The sequence below is a fragment of the Ranitomeya imitator genome, chromosome 4, assembly GCF_032444005.1.
Source record: "Ranitomeya imitator isolate aRanImi1 chromosome 4, aRanImi1.pri, whole genome shotgun sequence".
In the NCBI taxonomy this organism is placed as follows: Eukaryota; Metazoa; Chordata; class Amphibia; order Anura; family Dendrobatidae; genus Ranitomeya; species Ranitomeya imitator.
In genome coordinates, this window is record NC_091285.1 from 14,318,644 (window position 1) to 14,344,657 (window position 26,014).

At 46.7% G+C, this 26,014-nt stretch overlaps 1 protein-coding gene across 1 annotated transcript in view; it reads left to right on the forward strand.

The window, feature by feature from the left end:
• The first annotated feature begins 7,049 nt into the window (after positions 1 to 7,049).
• The window catches only part of AKR1D1 (aldo-keto reductase family 1 member D1), a 29,759-nt gene continuing 10,794 nt past the window's right edge, over positions 7,050 to 26,014 (forward strand). The window contains exon 1 of the mRNA XM_069763107.1: positions 7,050 to 7,380. Within this exon, the coding sequence (XP_069619208.1) occupies positions 7,150 to 7,380 (231 nt within the window). The 5' untranslated portion in view covers positions 7,050 to 7,149. The remainder of the gene's footprint in view (positions 7,381 to 26,014) is intronic.

Sequence of the window (26,014 nt, forward strand, 5' to 3'; positions counted from 1 at the left end):
CCACAAGCTGATCGCCTCCATGCCACGCCGCATTGATGCAGTAATTGATGCCAAAGGAGCGTGACCAAGGATTGAGTGAATTTACTGAATATACATTTCAGTCGGACAAAATTTCAGATTTTAAAATCATTTTTTCAAGCTGATGTTATAAAGTATTCTAATTTACTGAGAAGACTTTTGGGTTTTCATTGGCTGTAAGTCATAATCATCAACATGAAAAGAATCACGTGGAATAGATCACTGTTTGTAATCTACTATATAATTGTCTAAGGGTCACTTCCATCTGTCTGTCCTTCTGTCTGTCACGGATATTCTTTGGTCGCGGCCTCTGTCTGTCATGGAAATCCACGTCGCTGATTGTTTCGCCGTGACCAATCAGCAACGGGCACAGTCCGGAAGAAAATGGCCGCTCCTTACTCCCCGCAGTCAGTGCCCGGCGCCCGCATGCTCCCCTCCAGTCAGCGCTCACACAGGGTTAATGGCAGCATTGACCGCAGTGTAACGCACTCGGTTAACGCTGCTATTAACCCTGTGTGACCAACTTTTTACTATTCATGCTGCCCCTGCAGTGATGTCCACAAACTCGCTTCTCTATTCACGCATCCTTTCACATCTTGGCACCAACCCTCCTCCTGCTTCACTGTCCCAACCTTTTATATTGAGCAACTGCTCCACAGTTGTCACCTGACCTGGCATCACCTTCAAACTCTTCCCTTGAGGAAACACATTCTACGTACTTCAGTTCCCACCTGTCCAGTTCAACCAGCAGATGGCTGCATTTATATGCAAGTGCTGTGGGATGTTGACTGGATGCATCCTCTGTTCACCAATCTCTTACACAGTGACAAGACACTTATATTGTTGAGATGCAGAGGATTAACCCCATTAAATGACAACAGGGTTAATGACACACACCCAGCCAAAACGTGATGATGCACTCATTTCTATTCTTAAATAAACAGATTTTCATCAGGTGCTTTGACAATTATGGCAGTGACAGCCCAAGTGGCATCTTGGTCACTAGTAGGAATATTGTGCTTTACTCCTAATAAATCATTAATTCATACAGAATTTTATTCCCCCCACTCATCCTGTATCTTGGGGAAATCCTGTGTATGCCCCTGGGTAAGAACACCCACATGACAGTCAACAATGCAAAACCTGAATTAAGAAGGGTAATAAATGTAGTAAAACCATGATAAGTCACGACTATGTATTTATGATGTTTATTGACTACTAGGCATAATCTACAGTAAAGCACACTAATCACTTGGGGGCATCATGTGAATCTACTATACAGCTGACTATGAGCCTTGCATCTAGTATATTATATATGTCAGGTGTTCTAGTCAATCCAGTCTGTTAAAAGGGGTAATTATCGGATTAATAATGAAAACGGACATGCGGAATGGCGCGATTTGACTTCTGCCGAACTGACCTTTCTCTTACTTGTCATCAGTGCCAATCCGATTGAGTCAGACTGTTGCGCAAAAACATGGATTGACGTCCACCCCAGTCCTTTGCTGCACCCGAATCAGAGCAGTCTTGGCTTTTGAGGCCAGTATCTTTGCCCTGGCATGCTGAGCAACCCTTGCACTTACTAGGCTCCGAAACATCACAATGTTGTATGACGTCTAGTTGTACGTCATAAAGTGTGTGGCCTTGTAAACGCCATTAGTTCCCAGGATGCTGGGCAAAGACTGAAGTCAGCAGTAGTGAATACTGTAGAGCAATTGCCATGTTAATGTTTGGCCACTAAATGGGAGCCCTGAGAACCACCTACTATCTGATCGTATTGGGGCATTTTTTTTATAGATATATTAGCCAGTCTTGATGTTGTGACAGGCCAGCTAATCAAAAGGAGAGCTGCAGATGACGGGCAGCGGTTCTTAGGGTTCCCACCCATCCAGTGACCACAGATCACAGAGGCGGCCAATGGACCGGGTCCTACGAATTGATTCACACCAACTCTAGAAGTGTGCCCTGATCCAGCTACAACAGAGGACCAGACTGGATACTTGACCAATACAGCATGAAAGGTTTTGCTCAATTCTAGCATGACTGGTTCCTATGGACATACTTACCTACTGGTGACTTGTGTAGGATTAACTACCAGGAGTTCCCGGACAATCCGTCTCAGAATCCACCAATGGTCCAGCTCACGTTTAAAATTTCTTTTCCTGGCATAGTAATCACATTTCTGGAGGTAGAGGATTACTCCAATATTACAATAAAAATTTGTAGCCTTGCTTTAGCCTTTCCTTCATGTGGGGCAAGGATATTGGCTCGTTGGTGACCCTTCTGGCACCAAACATACATTTTTTTTCCTTTTCTTTAAGCCCAAGGATATTCTTTCATCATTCAAGAGCAAAAAGTGAAAAAGTGAAGCTTGGCACAAAAAAACAATGTACAAGCATGTGGTGTATTGGAAGCCTTCTCCCAGGTGCGAAGAGTCCACAAACCAAAAAGCTTTCCCAAAGGATACAGCAGAGAATGGAGGTATGTGCCAAAGCTTAGAGAGAGCCTACCTTGCTCTCAGCAATAACCTGGGATGTCACCCCAATATCAGCTAGGAGGGGAGCAAATGGTTGCAAGGGGTGCATAAACAGTTCTCCTAAACACGATGAAAACCCATACGAGCATGGCTTCTTGAAATGTCCTTGTGACAAACAGACGGGTACAGTCAACAAGAACAATAAATAGGATGTGTACTGTGACTACAGTGGATATTCCTCTACCTAGCCAGAAGGCCTGAAATAGAGTGTTTGCAAGGAGATTAACATATTGCCCTTGTTCCCCTTGAAGAACAAGTGTGAAGTGAGAAAGAACTATGATGCCATGGACTATAGCCCCCACAATGGATCTGCCCCATCCACCTCCCCTATGCCATGGACTATAGCCCCCACCCTGGATCTGCCCCAATCCACCTCCCCTATGCCATGGACTATAGCCCCTACCCTGGATCTGCCCCATCCACCTTCCCTACAGCCCCACAGTCCCTATCCCTATTGCCTTCATAGGCTTGCTTTGGCAAAACTGATGTGTATTTGGTCCTGCCAATAAAGCTTCTTTGAATCTTGAAGTCTTGCTGTGTAATGTGAATAGCGTTAGATGTTAATGATGTTTGCATGTGTAATGATTTGCATTGTTAGTGTGAAACTGTATTCTGACCAACAGGTAGTTGTCAGGGATAGTGAGAGTTAAGAGTTGGTACTAGCCCTGAGAGGGAAGGGCTATGCTACAAAAATCAGAGTGGACTTCCTGGTACGGAGTCAGAAAGAGCCCCTAAGGTCCGATGTGAGCAGAGCCGCATTCTGGGTTGTCCAAAGTGAGTGGAGACCAAAGGAAATGGATGACGAAATCTGGAGCAGAAGTAGCTTAGAAACAGAGTGATTTAACGGAGACTGGTCCTGGGAGATGATGCCTAGCCGCAAGCCCTAGTGTTTATAACTCCAGGAAGTATCGGGCCAAGATAGGACCAAGTATGTGAGATGAGTAAAATGTCCTGGGTGGAAGTCCCAGAGCGTGAGCACTGTAGAAGATAAGTACCGGTCATACTAGCGCCCTCAGGGGCAAGGAGACGTGGAACCTCTGGGTGAGTAAATGACTCTTGCTAAGTAGGACTGTCAAGCTGGATTGTTGTGAAGTATGGAGAAACAGAAGACAAATATGGAGAATAAAGAGGGAACGTGAGGACAGAATAGAGAAGATATGGAAGGAAACTGCGTGGAAAATGCTTTGAGTAGTGAAGGAAACGTTCAGAAGGTTGTGTACCCACTATATCTTGTAGATAGTTTTGACTGGCGGTCTCCCTCATTGAACCATGAAACACCTGTTCCTCCAAACTAGCACTATCGGTTACATGCGGCCTACACGGATGTAGCTCCCTCACAGCACAAGTCCACGCACCCAGCCAGGACCCCCACTTTCATGTAACGTGCCAGGGCGCAACAGACTAGTACCTCACCCACGGCTACCACCTTGCTACATGAGTTTGAAGGAGTGATGGTCCTGCACAAATGTGTCACACTCAGTGGCGTTGCCACAAGCAATGTGTTAAAGGGGTTGGTCATGACATGGATGGACTGATAAGGTGGCAGGTGTCGGACCTGGACCGATCAACTGCTATCTGCTGAGAGATAGTGTCACGAGTGGCATTCACTTCAGGGGTGGGGAAGATCCCTGTGCTGTGCACAATGACAGTGCCCGCTCTTGTCTGCTCAGATTTGCAGTAATGAGCAGGCAACAGCGGTGTTAGTACGCTTGGCAGAGACCAGTGGCATTACCTGCCGGGGCAGCACTGATCTCCTGCACTCTGGGAATTGTAACACTTGTGTTGCTGACTCATTACTGCAAATCTGAGCCGACAAAAGAGCGGGCACTGACATTGTGCACATCACACAGCGTATAAAGCAGGAACCAGTCCGGTCACTGTGGGGCAGGGGCTCGGACAGTGACTGCAGCCTCTGATGACGCTTCATTTGAGAATCACAGAATGCTCTGAACTGAATCATCATCAGACTGGAAGTTTAATTAAAAAAAAAAAAAAAAAGACTCATCAGTTAGTGTAGTTAGGGAATTTTTAAAGCAAGCACACCAATTACGCCTGTTTAACCCCTTAAATACCTCTGTCAATCTCGTACAGTGGCATTTAAGGTGCACGATCCTGCCCAGGCAGATGTCACAAGAATCACTGATTAGTTTTCTTATCTATAATCCGTGTTGATAATGCTTCGTCCAGTAATACAGTTATTTTATTTCTAATTGACGGAGTCGGATTGTTAGTAAGCGTCTGATAAACATTTCTATTCGCTAATTGTGATTTAATTTCTAAACTATAAAATGAATAGTCCATGATTATTTTTATTTTTTTTATTTTTTATCTTGATTGTATGTATTATGGATTGATGTTTTTGTAATAGTTTGTTATATTTTTCGTTTATGTTCTAGTCTGATGAAGGTCACGATTGACCGAAATGTTACGTTAAAACTGGATTAATAATTAATAAAATATAATAATTCATTTGGAGTGCCGGATTTTTTCATTGTCTATTTACAAGAATCACTGAAGCCCGCCCAGGATATTTTATACTTTTAAAAAAAGTTTCATGCTTGTTACTACGCTTGAGACTTTCTGACAAGGAGCACCAAAGTGCCGATGTTCCCGCGGGTCGTGAAGACGTCAGGTCCGGTGGTGGAATGGGATGTAGGGTTCATCGTCTGACTACACATGGCGCTTCTTCCCACATTTACCTGGGCAGCACAGTGGTTAGCCCTGTACAGTGGGCAGCACGGTGGCTCAGTGGTTAGCCCCGTACAGTGGGCAGCACGGTGGCTCAGTGGTTAGCCCCGTACAGTGGGCAGCACGGTGGCTCAGAGGGCAGCACGGTGGCTCAGAGGGCAGCACGGTGGCTCAGAGGGCAGCCCTGTACAGTGGGCAGCACGGTGGCTCAGAGGGCAGCACGGTGGCTCAGAGGGCAGCACGGTGGCTCAGAGGGCAGCACGGTGGCTCAGAGGGCAGCACGGTGGCTCAGAGGGCAGCACTGTGGCTCAGTGGTTAGCCCTGTACAGTGGGCAGCACGGTGGCTCAGAGGGCAGCACGGTGGCTCAGAGGGCAGCACGGTGGCTCAGAGGGCAGCACGGTGGCTCAGAGGGCAGCACGGTGGCTCAGAGGGCAGCACGGTGGCTCAGAGGGCAGCACGGTGGCTCAGAGGGCAGCACGGTGGCTCAGAGGGCAGCACGGTGGCTCAGAGGGCAGCACGGTGGCTCAGAGGGCAGCACGGTGGCTCAGAGGGCAGCACGGTGGCTCAGAGGGCAGCACGGTGGCTCAGAGGGCAGCACGGTGGCTCAGAGGGCAGCACGGTGGCTCAGAGGGCAGCACGGTGGCTCAGAGGGCAGCACGGTGGCTCAGAGGGCAGCACGGTGGCTCAGAGGGCAGCACGGTGGCTCAGAGGGCAGCACGGTGGCTCAGAGGGCAGCACGGTGGCTCAGAGGGCAGCACGGTGGCTCAGAGGGCAGCACGGTGGCTCAGAGGGCAGCACGGTGGCTCAGTGGTTTGCCCCGTACAGTGGGCAGCACGGTGGCTCAGAGGGCAGCACGGTGGCTCAGAGGGCAGCACGGTGGCTCAGAGGGCAGCACGGTGGCTCAGAGGGCAGCACGGTGGCTCAGAGGGCAGCACGGTGGCTCAGAGGGCAGCACGGTGGCTCAGAGGGCAGCACGGTGGCTCAGAGGGCAGCACGGTGGCTCAGAGGGCAGCACGGTGGCTCAGAGGGCAGCACGGTGGCTCAGAGGGCAGCACGGTGGCTCAGAGGGCAGCACGGTGGCTCAGAGGGCAGCACGGTGGCTCAGAGGGCAGCACGGTGGCTCAGAGGGCAGCACGGTGGCTCAGAGGGCAGCACGGTGGCTCAGAGGGCAGCACGGTGGCTCAGAGGGCAGCACGGTGGCTCAGAGGGCAGCACGGTGGCTCAGAGGGCAGCACGGTGGCTCAGAGGGCAGCACGGTGGCTCAGAGGGCAGCACGGTGGCTCAGTGGGCAGCACGGTTGCTTCGCAGCGCTGGGTCCTGGGTTCAAATCCCACCAAGTACATCTGCAAGGAGTTTGTATGTTGCTCCAGGTGTCAAAAGAATAAATAAAAGTATAAAAATATTCTTGAAAGGGGGGAAAAAAAATACAAAAACAGCTCAAAAATGAAAACTGGCCTCAACAAGAGGGGTTAAACTGAGGGCCGCCATCACTCATAGCTATAATCCGCCTTACCGTACTAGTGTGATAATTCCCGTCCTTGTGCCCTTACACGGATGGCGGCGGGCACTAATGGAGGCATCTGCCAGTTACCGCCTGTGCCCAGGTGTGATCACCTCATGGACCACTTCCCTCCTCACATAGGTCCTGTGCAGCCCGCCAAAAAAAAACTACCAATCAGCTGCCTCTTTTCATGCGCCCGCACAGGTGTCTGCCAGAAACAATCTTCCCATTGGTTGGAAGTTTCCAGCGTTGCCCTGAGGCTCCGCCCCCACTACCTCACCTCAGCGTTCGGGCTCAGGTGTAGCAGACGCGTCGGTGACGCCGGTGGAGCCGGAGCTGCGTTTGGTACAGATTGGAAATCCACTACTCGCATTCACTAATGACAGAACTGCGAGCTGACGTGTGATGGGCGCAGCGGTGTCCCCGGTGTCTTTATGCCCCGGTTGCAGCCCTCCTCCTGCCGGTGTCCTCCCCTCCCTCCCCCGCCCCCTGCTCAGCGCCACTTATGAGTTGCCGGTGCGAGTCCTCACTCAGGATCTCAGCATGGAGCTAACGGCAGCGCAGCCCCGCGTCCGCCTGAGCGACGGCAACAGCGTCCCGCTGCTGGGGCTGGGGACCTACTCCGCCCCGGCCACGGTAAGGGGTAACGGGGCCGCCGCTGGGGTTACTGGTATTACTGGGGTGACGCTGCATGGGACTGCTGATGCTACATTACATGGGACTGCTGCTGATATTACACTACACGGGACTGCTGCTGATGCTACATTACATGGGACTGCTGCTCCTACACTACACGGGACTGCTGCTGATATTACACTACACGGGACTGCTGCTGATATTACACTACACGGGACTGCTGCTGATGCTACATTACATGGGACTGCTGCTGATATTACACTACACGGGACTGCTGCTGCTATTACACTACACGGGACTGCTGCTGCTATTACACTACACGGGACTGCTGCTGATGCTACATTACATGGGACTGCTGCTGATATTACACTACACGGGACTGCTGCTCCTACACTACACGGGACTGCTGCTGATATTACACTACACGGGACTGCTGCTGATATTACATTACACGGGACTGCTGCTGATATTACACTACACGGGACTGCTGCTGATATTACACTACACGGGACTGCTGCTGATATTACACTACACGGGACTGCTGCTGATATTACATTACACGGGACTGCTGCTGATATTACACTACACGGGGCTGCTGCTGATATTACACTACACGGGACTGCTGCTGATATTACACTACACGGGACTGCTGCTGATATTACATTACACGGGACTGCTGCTGATATTACACTACACGGGACTGCTGCTGATATTACACTACACGGGACTGCTGCTGATATTACACTACACGGGACTGCTGCTGCTCCTACACTACACGGGACTGCTGCTGATATTACACTACACGGGACTGCTGCTGATATTACACTACACGGGACTGCTGCTGCTCCTACACTACACGGGACTGCTGCTGATATTACACTACACGGGACTGCTGCTGATATTACACTACACGGGACTGCTGCTGATATTACACTACACGGGACTGCTGCTGATATTACATTACACGGGACTGCTGCTGATATTACACTACACGGGACTGCTGCTGATATTACACTACACGGGACTGCTGCTGATATTACACTACACGGGACTGCTGCTGCTCCTACACTACACGGGACTGCTGCTGATATTACACTACACGGGACTGCTGCTGATATTACACTACACGGGACTGCTGCTGATATTACACTACACGGGACTGCTGCTGATATTACATTACACGGGACTGCTGCTGCTATTACACTACACGGGACTGCTGCTGCTATTACACTACACGGGACTGCTGCTGATATTACACTACACGGGACTGCTGCTGATATTACACTACACGGGACTGCTGCTGCTATTACCCTACACGGGACTGCTGCTGATATTACACTACACGGGACTGCTGCTGATATTACACTACACGGGACTGCTGCTGATATTACACTACACGGGACTGCTGCTCCTACACTACACAGGACTGCTGCTGATATTACACTACACGGGACTGCTGCTGATATTACACTACACGGGACTGCTGCTGATATTACACTACACGGGACTGCTGCTCCTACACTACACGGGACTGCTGCTGATATTACACTACACGGGACTGCTGCTGATATTACACTACACGGGACTGCTGCTGATATTACACTACACGGGACTGCTGCTGCTATTACACTACACGGGACTGCTGCTGCTATTACACTACACGGGACTGCTGCTGATATTACACTACACGGGACTGCTGCTGATATTACACTACACGGGACTGCTGCTGATATTACACTACACGGGACTGCTGCTGATATTACACTACACGGGACTGCTGCTGATATTACACTACACGGGACTGCTGCTGCTATTACACTACACGGGACTGCTGCTGCTATTACACTACACGGGACTGCTGCTGCTATTACACTACACGGGACTGCTGCTGCTATTACACTACACGGGACTGCTGCTGATATTACACTACACGGGACTGCTGCTGATATTACACTACACGGGACTGCTGCTGATATTCCACTACACGGGACTGCTGCTGATATTCCACTACACGGGACTGCTGCTGCTATTACACTACACGGGACTGCTGCTGATATTACACTACACGGGACTGCTGCTGATATTACACTACACGGGACTGCTGCTGATATTACACTACACGGGACTGCTGCTGCTATTACACTACACGGGACTGCTGCTGCTATTACACTACACGGGACTGCTGCTGCTATTACACTACACGGGACTGCTGCTCCTACACTACACGGGACTGCTGCTGATATTACACTACACGGGACTGCTGCTGATATTACACTACACGGGACTGCTGCTGATATTACACTACACGGGACTGCTGCTGATATTACACTACACGGGACTGCTGCTGATATTACACTACACGGGACTGCTGCTGCTATTACACTACACGGGACTGCTGCTGCTATTACACTACACGGGACTGCTGCTGCTATTACACTACACGGGACTGCTGCTGCTATTACACTACACGGGACTGCTGCTGCTATTACACTACACGGGACTGCTGCTGCTATTACACTACACGGGACTGCTGCTGATATTACACTACACGGGACTGCTGCTGATATTACACTACACGGGACTGCTGCTGCTATTACACTACACGGGACTGCTGCTGCTATTACACTACACGGGACTGCTGCTGCTATTACACTACACGGGACTGCTGCTGCTATTACACTACACGGGACTGCTGCTGCTATTACACTACACGGGACTGCTGCTGCTATTACACTACACGGGACTGCTGCTGCTATTACACTACACGGGACTGCTGCTGCTATTACACTACACGGGACTGCTGCTGATATTCCACTACACGGGACTGCTGCTGATATTCCACTACACGGGACTGCTGCTGCTATTACACTACACGGGACTGCTGCTGATATTACACTACACGGGACTGCTGCTGATATTACACTACACGGGACTGCTGCTGATATTACACTACACGGGACTGCTGCTGATATTACACTACACGGGACTGCTGCTGCTATTACACTACACGGGACTGCTGCTGCTATTACACTACACGGGACTGCTGCTCCTACACTACACGGGACTGCTGCTGATATTACACTACACGGGACTGCTGCTGATATTACATTACACGGGACTGCTGCTGATATTACACTACACGGGACTGCTGCTGATCTTACCCTACACGGGACTGCTGCTGATATTACACTACACGGGACTGCTGCTGATATTACACTACACGGGACTGCTGCTGATATTACACTACACGGGACTGCTGCTGATATTACACTACACGGGACTGCTGCTGATATTACACTACACGGGACTGCTGCTGATATTACACTACACGGGACTGCTGCTGATATTACACTACACGGGACTGCTGCTGATATTACACTACACGGGGCTGCTGCTGATATTACACTACACGGGACTGCTGCTGATATTACACTACACGGGACTGCTGCTGATATTACACTACACGGGACTGCTGCTGATATTGCACTACACGGGACTGCTGCTGATATTACACTACACGGGACTGCTGCTGATATTACACTACACGGGGCTGCTGCTGATCTTACCCTACACGGGGCTGCTGCTATTACACTACACGGGACTGCTGCTGCTATTACACTACACGGGACTGCTGCTGATATTACACTACACGGGACTGCTGCTGATATTACACTACACGGGACTGCTGCTGATATTACACTACACGGGACTGCTGCTGATATTGCACTACACGGGACTGCTGCTGATATTACACTACACGGGACTGCTGCTGATATTACACTACACGGGACTGCTGCTGAGATTACACTACACGGGACTGCTGCTGAGATTACACTACACGGGACTGCTGCTGCTGAGATTACACTACACGGGACTGCTGCTGCTGAGATTACACTACACGGGACTGCTGCTGCTGCTATTACACTACACGGGACTGCTGCTGCTGCTATTACACTACACGGGACTGCTGCTGCTGCTATTACACTACACGGGACTGCTGCTGCTGCTATTACACTACACGGGACTGCTGCTGCTGCTATTACACTACACGGGACTGCTGCTGCTGCTATTACACTACACGGGACTGCTGCTGCTGCTATTACACTACACGGGACTGCTGCTGCTGCTATTACACTACACGGGACTGCTGCTGCTGCTATTACACTACACGGGACTGCTGCTGCTATTACACTACACGGGACTGCTGCTGCTATTACACTACACGGGACTGCTGCTGCTGCTATTACACTACACGGGACTGCTGCTGCTATTACACTACACGGGACTGCTGCTGATATTACACTACACGGGACTGCTGCTGATATTACACTACACGTTCACTGCAATACAGTTCTGCCTTTTTGTGTGTCTCTTTCCAGGAGCTGTAGCACTTCAGGCTACACGGCTCCTCTGCTTCTCTTTCTGACAGGAACTAAACCCAACTGAACTCACTCCCTCCATATCAGGATGTTCTTATAAGGGGAGTTCACCTAAAACAGGCTTAGAGCTCCCTTTTCAGGTCTGGAGTGTGAACATGTTGCATGCATTGTTACCTATATGCAGTTATCCTTCATTGCCTCCAAACGTAGCATCATTCTCCCCGAGAGGAAAGCAATACAACTGCGACGACCAGGACCCTGGGGTGCCGCACTACTGCTATTATATTACTGGTGGTACTATTGAACTTGTTCTACTACTATATTCCTGTTACTACTTTTATACTCTATATTACCAAGAACATAATAGTGATATTACAATTGTATATTACTGTAGCTACTGTTATTCTCTGATACTATTAGGTTTGTTACTACTATTGTTTCCCTTGTACTATTATCATCGTTATACTCCATGTTTCTTTTACTATATTCCTGGTACTATGATTATTGCAGTTACACACCCTGATAAAACTGATGTTCAATGTGCTACCATTATTCGTGTTGATACTAATACTATTATACTCTCTAGTATTCCGATTACTCTTCTTACTATCAGTTATACTCCCAATACTATATTTGTTACTATTATATTCTCTTGTTTTTATATCACTGTTACTATTATTACAGTTGTAATCCCTGATACTATTGTATTTGTTACAATTTTTAGATTTAGTACTACTATATTCCTATTGCTACTACATTATTACTTATACTCCATGGTGCTACTGATGTTAAAGGCATATGCCCAAATCAAAGATTCTATCCCATTTGTGTTAGGTGTAATAATATTAGCAAATGCCTCCAATTAGAAATGTGGTATAGTTTTTCTGATTCGCTATGTCTCTTTCCTCATGTTCAGGCATTTTAGGATCTTAGATATCCATGGTTATGACCACTAGCAACTAGCTAACGGTCAGTATATCAGTTGTTGTAACCATGGATACCTAAGGTCCTGCAATGCCTGCACATGAAGGAGACCTAGCGAATCAACATCTATACCACTTTTCTAATTGGAGGTATTTCCTAATATTATTAATAATCTACTACATATTGGAATAGGATCTTGGCGATGAGAATACCCCTTTAAATGTCCTACTATTATACATATTATAGTTCTACACCAAATTTGTTTCTACTACTATTATACTCTAGTACTAGTATATTATTACTAGCTATTGAACCCGTTCTACGCCCGGGTGGCAAGCATTTATATTGGTATATGGTCTCCATCCTGGTATGTGCTGCTCCATCCTGCGTCCCCATCCTGTCATGTGCTGCTCCATCCTGCGTCCCCATCCTGTTATGTGCTGCTCCCATCCTGCGTCCCCATCCTTATGTGCTGCTCCATCCTGCGTCCCCATCCTTATGTGCTGCTCCATCCTGGGTCCCCATCCTTATGTGCTGCTCCATCCTGCGTCCCCATCCTGTTATGTGCTGCTTCCATCCTGCGTCCCCATCCTGTTATGTGCTGCTCCCATCCTGCGTCCCCATCCTGTTATGTGCTGCTTCCATCCTGCGTCCCCATCCTGTTATGTGCTGCTCCCATCCTGCGTCCCCATCCTGTTATGTGCTGCTCCCATCCTGCGTCCCCATCCTGTTATGTGCTGCTCCCATCCTGCGTCCCCATCCTTATGTGCTGCTCCATCCTGCGTCCCCATCCTTATGTGCTGCTCCATCCTGCGTCCCCATACTGCCTCTGACCCGCTCGGCGCCGAGTGCTGGGGGGCCTGAGCTGGCGGGGACACCGGCACGCTGTGGGGGTCAGGTGCCGGTATCGCCGCCAGCTCAGGCCCCCCAGCACTTCCTATACTCACCTGTCTGTCCCGTTCCAGCGCTGCGCGCCGCCATCTTCCCGGTCTCCTGGCCGTGACTGTTCAGTCAGAGGGCGGCGCCGGCGCGCATTAAGCACGTCATCGCGCCCTCTGAACTGAAGGTTACAGGCCGAAGACCGGGAAGATGGCGGCGCTCAGCGATGGAACGCAGGACAGGTGAATATAGGCGATACTCACCCTCCTGGCGGTCCCTGCTTCTCTGTTGGAGATCGCGGTGTGCGTTCAGTGTGAACGCACACCGCGGTCTCCCGGGAGCGTCACTCTGTGAGGCCCAGACTGCGCCGGCGCTTGCGCCTGCGCAGTCTATAAAGTCTTCGGACAGAGTGACGCTCCCAGCGTTATATTATAGATAGCTGCAACTGCACATTTGTCTCCCATATATTATATCCTCTATGCACCTTATTTCAACAAATGGAGATTTTGGCTGAAGATTCATGTGGCGAGTGCTGTGAATATACGGTACTACTTTTTCAAGAAGAATTTTGTTGTATCTCTTAGGCCTCTTTCACACGTCCTGATATTCCAGTACCACATGTACCGACGCTTGGGAAGCAGCGATACTGTTCGCGCTGTTCCCCTGCGCCAGGTGCTGAAGACAGCTCATCATTCTCGACTGCAGGCGCTGTGATCAGCACTAGCAGGGGACAATGTTGAGAGTTGTATTCCGCTGATGAGAGTATGTGTAAATATAAAATGTGGCATGGGTTCCCCTCTATTCTTGATCACCAGCCAGGCAAAACTGACAGCTAGGTGCTGCAAGCCTCAGCTGTCAGCTTCAGCAAGGCTGGTTATCAAAAATAGAAGGGTCCCCATACTTTTTTTTTTTCTTTAAATAAAAACACGACGTGGGGTCACTACCATTTTTGACAACCAGCCTTGCTAAATCAGACATCTTGGAGCTGGTATTTTCAGGCTGTTAAGGGACCATGGATATTGGTTTTTCCCCCACCCAGCCTAAAAATAGCAGCCTGCAGACACCCAGACAAGGCACATCTATTAGATGTGCCAATTCTGGTGCTTTGCCAGGCTCTTCCCACTTGCCCTGTAGCGGTGGCAAGAGGGATTCCTATTTTGGGGGGGGTTGATGTCACCTTTGTTTTGTCAGGCGACATCAAGCCCACGGGTTAGTAATGGAGAGGCGTCGATAAGACACCCATCCGTTACTAATCCTATAGTTATATAGTAAAGTCACAGCTAGAATAAAGTCGTTTATTAGAAATAAAACAAAACACTTTTTTTTTTTTTGTTTGTTCTTGAATTACTCACCTAACGCCTAATTCCACTGAATCCCTCGTCTCCTGTAATAAACCGAAAATAAAACAACACTATTCCTCACCTTTCAGTCGTTCTGTCCCACGCCGTAATCCATTTCTGGGGGATAAATAGTTTTCAATGTGGACGTTGCCATGATGGTATCGTCCAAGCTGAGAACCCCTGAGGCATGAGATGCTGTGAGCGCAGCCTCAGTGACCAGCGGTGAGGACATCAAGGTTCTATGCACATCATCTTCGTTACATGTGAAAACGATCATCACACGTACCAAACACACGGACCTCTGAAGGAGGCATTGTATACACAGCACCAGCCATTTGTAATTTGAAGACCTGTGGATTTTGCCTATTTCGAAAGTGCCATCTTTATTTCCTTGTGGTGGATTACTATTACTTTGACCTCAGTTACGTTTATTCGTGTTCTTAGTTATACCCTCCAATCCGATATCTTCATATTATACCCCCCCCGGTGATACTAATGTTGTAGGTGCTACAATTTTCTTTCCTGCTATGATTGTTACTGGGCTACCTTCCCACGAGGAGTTTTTTGTGCGTTTTTGATATTGCAGACAATTTGCACCATTTCGACACCAGCTCGTTAAATGAGGCTCTATTGCATTTTGGTGTCTTGTTTTTTTTTTGTTTGTTTGTTTTTAGAAACAGCCTTTTATTTAGTTTAGATACAACTAATATTTATTGAAAACTTTATTAATAAAGTCATGTTTACACACAACTTAAAGGGGCTCATCCACTACTGGACACTTTAATAGCTTCATGGCACAACATAAAAAAAAAAAAAAAAAAAAGGTCCTACTTTACCTCCCGGACTGACTCCGATCCTGTGAAGTCTGCTTTTGTTATGCAGGAAAGCTGCGAACAAAGGACTGTCCTGTAATGGAAAACCCCCTTTAAATTTTTATCATAACGTTAAAACTCAGACTATACTTAAAAGGTTATAATCAATAATATTCCTATAATAACCCTGCAACCGCCATAATATCCCTATTTCTACTATTATCCTACTGCAACTTTAGTTCAGTACCTCTGATTACCCCGCTAGTGCTGTAATAGCTCTAGAATTTATCCAATGAGTTATACACTCTGTAGTCCGACCCTACATAGTGTATCCCCTATACGTTTATTATATGGGATTAATCCGAGACTCCTGAGCCCCCCAACACTCCTCCCCACTTCCCGCAGCTGTGCGCCTGCAGATGTTTTATGTGTACAGCACTCCATATATCACACACGGGACTTCTGCACATGAGAATAGTCCAGTCTGTTCTGATGGGACCATCGCCAGGGCTTTGAAATCCTATAGCCTGGCACGTATCCCACCCGTGGTGTCCACCCATGCCAGATGTATGGATTTTTTGCTGTGATGCATCGTAACAGTCCTAAGTAACATGGGCTTATTTAGTTCTTTACACCCTCTAGTGCCATGGTTTATACTGCAGCAAGGAATTGGGGGTGTATAATTACTGGGTGAGTATTACAGGAGGTTGTGATGCTTTTCAGTGTACGTCTGCGTCTCTCTACATCTTTGGTGCCTCGGCCACAGGATTCTCATTGGTGCGAACTAGTGATGAGCGAGCATGCTCGCGTGCTAGTATTTGAGTACACCAAAGATACTCTATGTTCAAGTCCCCATGGCTGCATGCCTCGTGGCTGTTCGACAGCCGTAACACATACAGTGATTGACTAACAAACAGGCAGTCCCTACATGTGTTGCGGCTGTCGAACAGCTGCAAGGCATGGAGCCGCGGGGACTCGAACATGGTATTCAAGCACACCCAAGTAATGATCTAGTCCCCGCGGCTGCATGCCTTGCTGCTGTTCAACAGCCACAACACATGCAGAGACTGCCTGTTTGTTTGACAGCCGTAACACATGCAGTAATTGACTAACAAACAGGCAGTCTCTGCATGTGTTGTGGCTGTTGAACAGCAGCAAGGCATGGAGCCGCGGGGACTAGATCATTACTTGGGCATGCTTGAATACCATGTTCGAGTCCCCGCGGCTCCATGCCTTGCTGCTGTTCAACAGCCACAACACGTGCAGAGACTGCCTGTTTGTTAGTCAATTACTGCATGTGTTACGGCTGTCAATCAGCCACGGGGACTCAAACATATTTTTCGAGCACGCCGAAGATGCTCTATTAACCCCTTATCTGAGCACGCTCGCTCATCACTAGTGGGGATGGATGGAAACCAAGCAGATGGGAAGGTGTAGTAATATGACTGGCAGCGCCATGAAACTCTGTGCACCTGTACTTGGTTTCAACAGTCATTCAGTGCCAACCGAGGCCTTTCTTTGAAAAGTCGTATTGGATGAATCTGCCAAAAACATCTGGAATCTCTAAACTCGGCTCGCAAAGGGGGGAAAAAAAGAGCACATGTAAAATAGACAAAAAAAATGGGGCACAAATATAATTGGGTGCAAACAAAGAAAATGCACAAAGTTCATTATAAGAATCGGGGCGTATATGTAGAAAGGTATTGGGGCTCTAGTCTTCATAATTTTTTTTTTTTTTTGTTCAGTTCTATTACCACAGATGTATAAAGTCTGCAGAGCCCCCAGTTGTCCTGCCAACCCATTGGTGCCCCCGATCATTTGACAGGAATGCTGATAGGCAAAGTTTGTTACACGCTTTGACATGATCATGTTTAATGCTGCTGTTAGAGATTGACAGCGTAATTTATCATGTTTACAGCCGCGGGTGGATCACGGTTCCACCTGTGGCTGTTAGGGGGGACACATAAGCTGTTATGTGCCTGAAAAGATGTGAGCTCAGCACCAGAGCCTGCATCTAAGGGGATACACTGACACACACGTCATAGTTATAGGTCATGAAGGGGTTAAACAGGGGCCTTAAAATACAGTCCTGAGGGTAGCTTCTAAGTCCAATAGGGTTACAATCCCTCATACTTGGCTAACGCATTAAACTGGTCCGCATTTAACATCTATGTCAGAGTTTGTCCTCTTGGTAGGAGGTATAAATGGTTGCGCCAATCAGAATAAAGCCATTGGAAGTCCAGGTGGGGAGTCTCAAACTGGACTGGTCGACTTTTAGCTATCCTTTTAGTTGGAGCTGGTCATTGTTGTGACAAGCCAAATGAAATCATTGCAAGTCCAGTTGATCTTCAAGGTCTGGAGTCCTAATTTTGGACTGGTTGGTATTTAAGTTGGTTAACCATTTAGGTTTCAGGTTATCCTTCTAGTGGGATTTGTAGTTTCTGCATGGCTAAGCTTATGAAAACCAGTGTAAGTCTAGTTGATCCTCCTGGTCCGGTGTCATAAGATGGACTGCTAAGCATTTAAGCTGATCAACATCTACATTTCAGTTTATCCTCCAAGTTGGAGGTGGAAGATGGACTTGGCTGTTCTAAACCGAATAAAACTACCGTAAGTCCAGTAAAAGCTCCTAGTTGGACGCTAAGTGATTAAACTTTCAATGTCCTAATCTACCCTCTTTGTATGGAGTGGGAAGATGGACTTGATTGTGCCAAACCCTATGATAAAACAATCAATATTCTAGACTATCCCCCTAATCGTAGTTGTACGACAGACATGGTAATACTGGATCTGATGTAAATATTCCAAGACCAGTGTATTCTCCTAGTAGAAGTCGGAAAATAGACTTAATTCAATGGAAAATATCAACACTGTTGGGATGGATGTCGCGTAATATTTTAAGCAGGTGCAGTGGCTGGGTCCATCGTCCACTAGGAGCCTTACTCCGGGCCTTAAGGTTACCAGGCTCTTTCAAACACTTGCCTTCTGTTTCCATTATCCTACTAATGTGGTGTTACCCGAGCATGCTTGGTTGCTAACTGAGTGACTTCGGTGTGCTCAGATATTCTGTTGGAGTCCCCGCTCCTGCATGTTTCGCAGCTATTCGACAGCTGCAACCCATGCAGCTATTACCTAACAAGCAGCTTATCCGACCATGTTCGCTCATAACTACATACTATAACTCTTAGTACCAGTTCCTATATATTTAAGTTGGTTAGGAGATTTAAGAATTACGGAATATCTAATTAAATCTGAAGATGGCCAACCATACATGTAAGTTAAGTCTATAAATATAGAACCTCTCTGGTGGGGGGCGGTTGTTACTTGTAAAAATCCGTGTTTGCTATTGTTGGAGCTCAATATGTCTATCAATTTGATCTTGATTGATAACTAAAAATTTCAGTCTTCCTACCTGAAGCACTATCCTTCTGAACTAGGATATTTTGGCGATCTTCCTTCAGGTGTAAGATCTTACAGGGGTGCTCCCTACCTATCAGTGGATTCCCTGGTCATCGTCTCTCATGTGCTGTCATGGGTTAGCGGGAAAACTGAGAACTACTTACCGGTAACTTGATTTTCCTGGAACCCCTGACGGCACCGCTATTTATTCTCTCTGTAACTTATGATTGGTGGTTGTAAATCTTCACTTCTCACAATGAAGAATAAGCTTGAATGAATGTATGAAAGATAAATTTGGGTGACTCCTTGACTAGTTGCCTCTTTTATCTTGTGCTCTTGGCTTCCTGTCTAGTGATGGTGGCAGAACCAACTCACTCAGGTGCTGTCGTGGGTTTCAGGAAACTCAGATTAGTGTGTAGATGGATGCGCACAGTGGGGCAAAATAAGTATTTGATCCGCTGCCGATTTAGCAAGTTTTCCCACCTACAAAGAAAGGAGAGGTCTGTAATTTTTATCACAGGTACACTTCACCTGTGAGAGACAGAATCTAAATATAAAATCCAGAAAATCACATTGTAGGATTTTTGCATAATTAAATTGTATTTTCTTGCATGAAATAGGTATTTGATCACCGACCAGCCAGTAAAAATTGTGGCTCACAGACCTCTTAGTCTTTCTGAAAGAAGCCTCCTACTCTGCACTCATTACCTGGATTAATTGCACCTGTTGACCTCGTTAAAAGTCAAACGAGTCACGCATCTATGGCCACTGAGTGCGAGCGCATATTCACATGTATTAGAAGTATGGGTTAATACCTGTGGGAGAGTGGTACCAGGATCAGTGGGGCTTGCTGTATTCCCCACACACCCGACGAGCGCCGTTTCGCAAACTGCTTCTTCTGGGGGCATACATCTGAATATGCGCTTGTACTCAGCGGCCATAGATGTGTGACTTTTTAGGTGAATTAAGGGAATTTTCATTTTCAGGGGATTTTCGCTTGGCTCATTAATGAACAAAGCTCTGAGTGCCCCGGGTAATTGTTGATACCACGATCTATATCGACTACACCGCTTGTCACATGACACATTTTCTACTACTCGTGCTCACTGGGGTTACTTGCTAGAAAACTAAGGTTTCAACTAAGGTTGTTTTTATAATTCGTTGTTATTTAATAAATTTATTAATTCAGCTTCTAATCTCTTCTTGTCTTTATGGTAATTGGCCATAACAGGTTATGTAGATTCTGCTTCTACTGTATGCTATATTCTAAATATATATATTTTTTTTTTTTTTGCTTGTTTTGCCCTGAAACTTTCCTCATTACCCTACCCCCTTTCCCCACCTTCCTTTAAAAAAAAATAAAAGTAAGGGCTTATGGTCAGTGAATAAAGTCTCTGTATGGAGCGGAGTCGTATGTTCGGGACATATAAATGAAGTGTAATAGTAAGATTGAGCAAAGGTTCCACCGCAGCTATAAAACCTAATCAGATATTCCCCCATGCTCTCACCCGGATGGCTTGAAAACTGCTGACTGGTCGCACCTTTGAACAGCGCAGACAAATTCACGTATTACCTGCGTGCCCTCATATCATGTGACCGTGCCAATAAGCGCCAATTTCTAGCCATTTATTTTCTTTTTAGTAACCTAGATCATTTCAACTTTTGCACACCAAACCTTGCCCTTGCCGTCTTACATTGGATAGATCTATTTTACTGGAAAAAAAAAAAAAAATTATATATATATTTATTTTGTTTTTTGGTGGGAGAGGGTATTTTCACCTACCATTTATGGTCCCATACTTGAGACCTGCACCAATCTTGAAAATAGGGCACGATCTCAAGTGATGAAACACACGGCCGCATTTTGAAGATGAGCTCAGGTCAAAAGAAAAGGAACCAGCAGCCATGAAACTTATGAAATGTCCTGTGGGTTAAATAAATGTCCAGTATGAAAATATATAAATCTACAAAAGTTGTTAAATGCAAAGTAAAAACCTATTAAGAAAATTGCAATTTTTTTTATGCAGTTGAATACAATCTAATGAAAAGCATTACAAATCTTGGTTTTATTAAAAATACATTTTGTGGGTTTTTTTGGATTTTTTTTTTTTTTTTGCTCTTAAAAAAAAAAAAAAATTATATATATATATATATATTTTACACTTTTTATCTTTTATATTTAAGCTAATGTCAAGACTAATGGTATGTTTCCACAGTCAGTATTTGCTCAGGATTTGACGCAGGTAAAATCTACAGCTGAGGTCACTGGCAGCTCACCTGCATTTTTGATGCTTTTTTTCCGCATGCATTTTTTTTTTTTGTCACTTGAAATAAAGCTAATTGAAAGGTTTGCTTCTGGGAAGGAAAAAAAATAAGTGATTTCCTGTTTGCAGATATATTGGGATATGTTCCCACGGTCAGTAAACGCTGTGGGTTGGACGCTGCGTACATCTGCAGCATCCAACTGTTACAGCATAGTGGATGGGCTTTCAAGAAATCACATGCCCACTATGTGTGCACCAATGCCCGTGGCTCACCCGCAGAGACGGACATGCGGCACATCTTTCCAGACCGCAGCATGTTCATTTATATAGTGGAGACGCTCTGTCTCCGCTGCGTAAATTAAACACTTTAATTAGATGCGGTAAAGCCGCATTATCTTCCTAGTCACATGCGTATTGTGTGGTAACATGGCTTACTGCGCATGTGTACTAATTTACATAATGGTGAATCTTGTGACACAGCCAGAAGTACACAACACAGGAAGTGGAGGAAAGCACAGAGAGGTCCCCATCCTTTTTAATAAATTAAAAAAAAAAAAAAAAAGCGTGGGGTACCCCTATATGTTAACCAGCCATAGTAAAGCAGACTACTTCCAGTCTGCTTACCTTGGATGGCTAGCAAAAATAGTGGGATCCCCTCCAAAAAAGGCTTGAGGGTCCCCTTATTTTTGTTAACCAGCCAAGGAAAAAGCAGACAGCTGCGGCCTGGTATTCTCAGGCTGGCGAGGCCCATGGATTTTGGCCCTCACCAGCCTAAAAATAGCCCACAACTAGCACATCCAAAGATGTTCCAATTGTGGCACTTTACCCGGCTCTTCCCACTTGCCCTGAAACGGTGGTAAGTGGTGTAATATTTGTGGGGTTGATGTCACCTTTGTATTGTCCGGTGACATCAAGCCCATGGCTTAGTAATGGAGAAGCGTCTACAAGACACCTATCCATTACTTATCCTATAGTTATATGGTAAATAAAGACACAGCCAGAATAAAATTCGTTAATCATCTTAATTAACCATACTTACAACATTGCCTAATCCTCGATCTCCTGCAAAAACAAAATAAAATAAACCAACACACATACTCCCTGCCCGACGTAGTCCAATTACCGAGTGTCCCATGACGAGTCCAGCTCTGTTACATCTGGATGCCTTTGGCTGAACAGTGGCAATATGCCACCATCCAGCCTGACATCCAGACACTGCAGAGCTTGTAGATGACCCACTGCACTGCAGTTCTCACGATCAGCTGACCGCGAGAACTTTGCTACTGACCGGAGATAACCCCGGTGGTCACGTGCACGGCAGTTCTTGTGGTCAGCTGATCTCATCGCGAGAACTGCAGTGTATGCGAACTTCTGGCTGTGGCAGAAGGTGAGACATTATTTAAATTAGTTCACTTGCGTAGTAATCCGCGTTTCAGCACTTACTACGCATGTGACTATAAAGTCGATGCGGTTTTACCGCATCAATTGAAAGTCTATGGGAAATTTATGCTGCGGAGACTGAGCGTCTCCGCAACATAGACATGCTGCGGTCTGGAAAGAGTCGCCGCATGTCCGTTTACGCAGTGAGCCGCAGGCTTCTTTTAATGCGTAGCGGAGATGGGATTTCTTAAAATCCCCTCCACTATGCTGTAATATCTGGATGCTGCGGGTTTGACGCTGCGGCTGGACACAGTGTCAATCCTGCAGCGTTTACTGATATCTGTGTACAGATCTAATGATCCACGAAAACTGTGAGGTCATAGGGGGTTGTAATATAAAACCAGGCAAAGACCCTCTAACTACTTAGACTATGTGCAGAATGGTCCTCTGCGAATTTTTCCGCAGCGGATTTGATAAATCCGCAGGGCAAAAACGCTGCGTTTTTCCTGCAGATTTATTGCGGATTTACCGCGGTTTTTGTGCGGATTCCACTGCAGTTTTACACCTTCGGTTTTCTATTATGGAACAGGTGTAAAATCGCTGTGGATTCCGCACAAAGAATTGACATGCTGCGGAATGTAAACCGCTGCGTTTCCGTGCATTTTTTTTTTCCCGCAGCATGTGCACCGCGGATTGCATTTCCCATAGGTTTGCATTGTACTGTAAACTCATGGGAAACTGCTGCGGACCCGCAGCTACAGAAACGTTGTGCATCCGCAGCTCTTAAATTGACTTCTGATTTCACTCGTTTCTAGTGTTGAGCGAACGTTCTCAGATAAGACATTATCGAGCTTGCTCAGGTGCTGACCAAGTGACTTCAGCGTGCTTGAATACTATGTTCGGGTCCCCGTGGCTGCATGTCTGGCGGCTGTTCGACAGCCTCAACTCGTGTAAGGATTGCGTGTTTATTGGTCAATCCCTCCATGTGTTGCAGCAGTCAAGCAGCTTTAGGGACTTGAACATATTGAGTACGGACAATCCTTGCATGTTGAACAGCCACAAAACATGCAGCCATGGGGACTCGAGCATTGTATTCGAGCACACCAAAGTCACTGTTACCACCCGAGCATGCTCGAATAACACCTTATCTGAGCACATTCGCTCATCACTATTAGTTTCCTAAGCCCTAGTCGAAAGGACACTTCTACTGCTATGATTGATAATCTAGGAGATATTGCCTGGTTTTCCTAAACCATGTAACAGATATAGGGTCCTTTCCTGGTCAATCGATAATCTTGCCCCCCCTTCCCCTTGTGATTGTCACCTGCTACTTGATTGATAATCTAGGAATCGCTTATACACTAAACCACTCTATAAATAGGAAGCTAGTTCCTGTTGGGAGCAAAGCCACCGTATCTAGAAGTAAATTACAAGGAGACAGACCGACACTGTCCTTTTAAAAGAATTGTGCGTTTGGTTAAGGGATTCGTAGTCCAGACTCTTTGAGGTAGGAACCTCAGCCCCAAAGAAGAAAATTAGACCATGGGTCTTGCTGTAGGGTAAATTTATTTTGTTCCGCAAGGAGTCAAAAAACAGATATGGTCTGTTTCGACCGGGAGCCATCTTTGTCAGAGACTTCTGTTGTGGGTGCAGGTGGGCATAGATCTAGTAGAACAAGAAAATGTATCGGAAGATCTTTCATGTCAAGGAGGTCCTCTGTGGAGCAAGGAACCGGGAAAATACAGTAAGCGGGGTGTAAGGTCTGAGAAACCTACATGAACCCTAGTGACCACCTTGTTTCCATCACTTGATCCTCTCAGCCATGTGTAGCTTTCTAAGGATTCACCTTTCCCCCTTTTTTGTACTCTTGTCAATCTGATTTTCTCCTCGGTTAATTTGCAGTAATGAACATAACAATAGTGTTGGTGTTCACTGGAATCGCGTTATGAATGGTCAACTACTCCCGTTCAGCTCTTTGGCTCACATCCACCTCGGGGTTGTCACACAATAGAGGGATATGCTGCCTAAATATTTCATTCATTTATGACTCAGTGGAGATGTACAATCAATCTGTTCTCATATCAGACTCAATGTAGACATACATTATACATATATCAAACATTGCAAAAATGTAAATGGGACCATTTAAAGAGCCAGTCCTCTCATCCATGTGACCAGTCTGAGGGACCACAAATATGATCATAGAGCATAGCAATTTGTGAATGCTTCTCTCCCACTAAATGTTGTACATGAACGGCTGGGTGGATTCAGGAATAATATTTAACATTGTATTTGGGGTGAGTTGAATGGACATGATTAGTGATGAGCGAACGTGCTATGATAAGGTGTTATCCGAGCATGCTCGTGTACGAAGTGTCTTCGGTGTGCTCGAAAAATATGTTGGAGTCCCCGTGGCTGCATATCTCATGGCTGATTGAGTTGCGAAACATGCAGTCGTGGGGACTCGGAACATATTATTCGAGCATGCCGAATACACTGTTGGCACACGAGCATGCTCGCTCATCATCACTAGACGTGTTGCTGAAAATATTGTGGGGTAGGAGTCACCAAGACGTGTCGTGATGTGGACGCTCTTAAATGATGATTTGTCTGATATTGGCTCAAATTTGGGACCGCATCTTGAAAATGGACCTCTCTTCATCCTCACCGATGCAAGGTGCTGTTATATTGCTGCACGAAATTTGTCAGGTTCCAGTAAACCAGAACCTCCTTGGGATGGCAGTGGCAACCCTCTTGGAGCAAGTGTGGTCAGGAACGGTGTCTATGGGCAATATCAGGAGAGCAATCAGAATGTGAGGATCATAGGGATGAGTCGGGAGTAATCCAGAGGTCAGGATGGGAGAAGCACCAAAACTACTACGACATGCATGCCAACTTTTAGGCTATGTTCACACTCTGCAGATTCCACTGCGGATTTTTCCGCAGCAGAATTGCAAAATCCGCAGTGAAAACCCATCGCGGTTTTTACTGCGGATTTATCGCGGTTTTTACTGCGTTTTCTTCTGCGGATTTTCATCTGCAGTTTTCTATTGGAGCAGGTGAAAATCCGCAGAAAAGAAGTGACATGCTGCGGAATGTAATCCGCAGCGTTTCCGCGCGGATTTTTCTGCAGCATGTGCACAGCGTTTTTTGTTTCCCATAGGTTTACATTGAAATGTAAACTCATGGGAAACTGCTGCGGATCCGCAGCGGTCAAATCCGCTGCGGATCCGCAGCAAAATCCGCAAAGTGTGAAT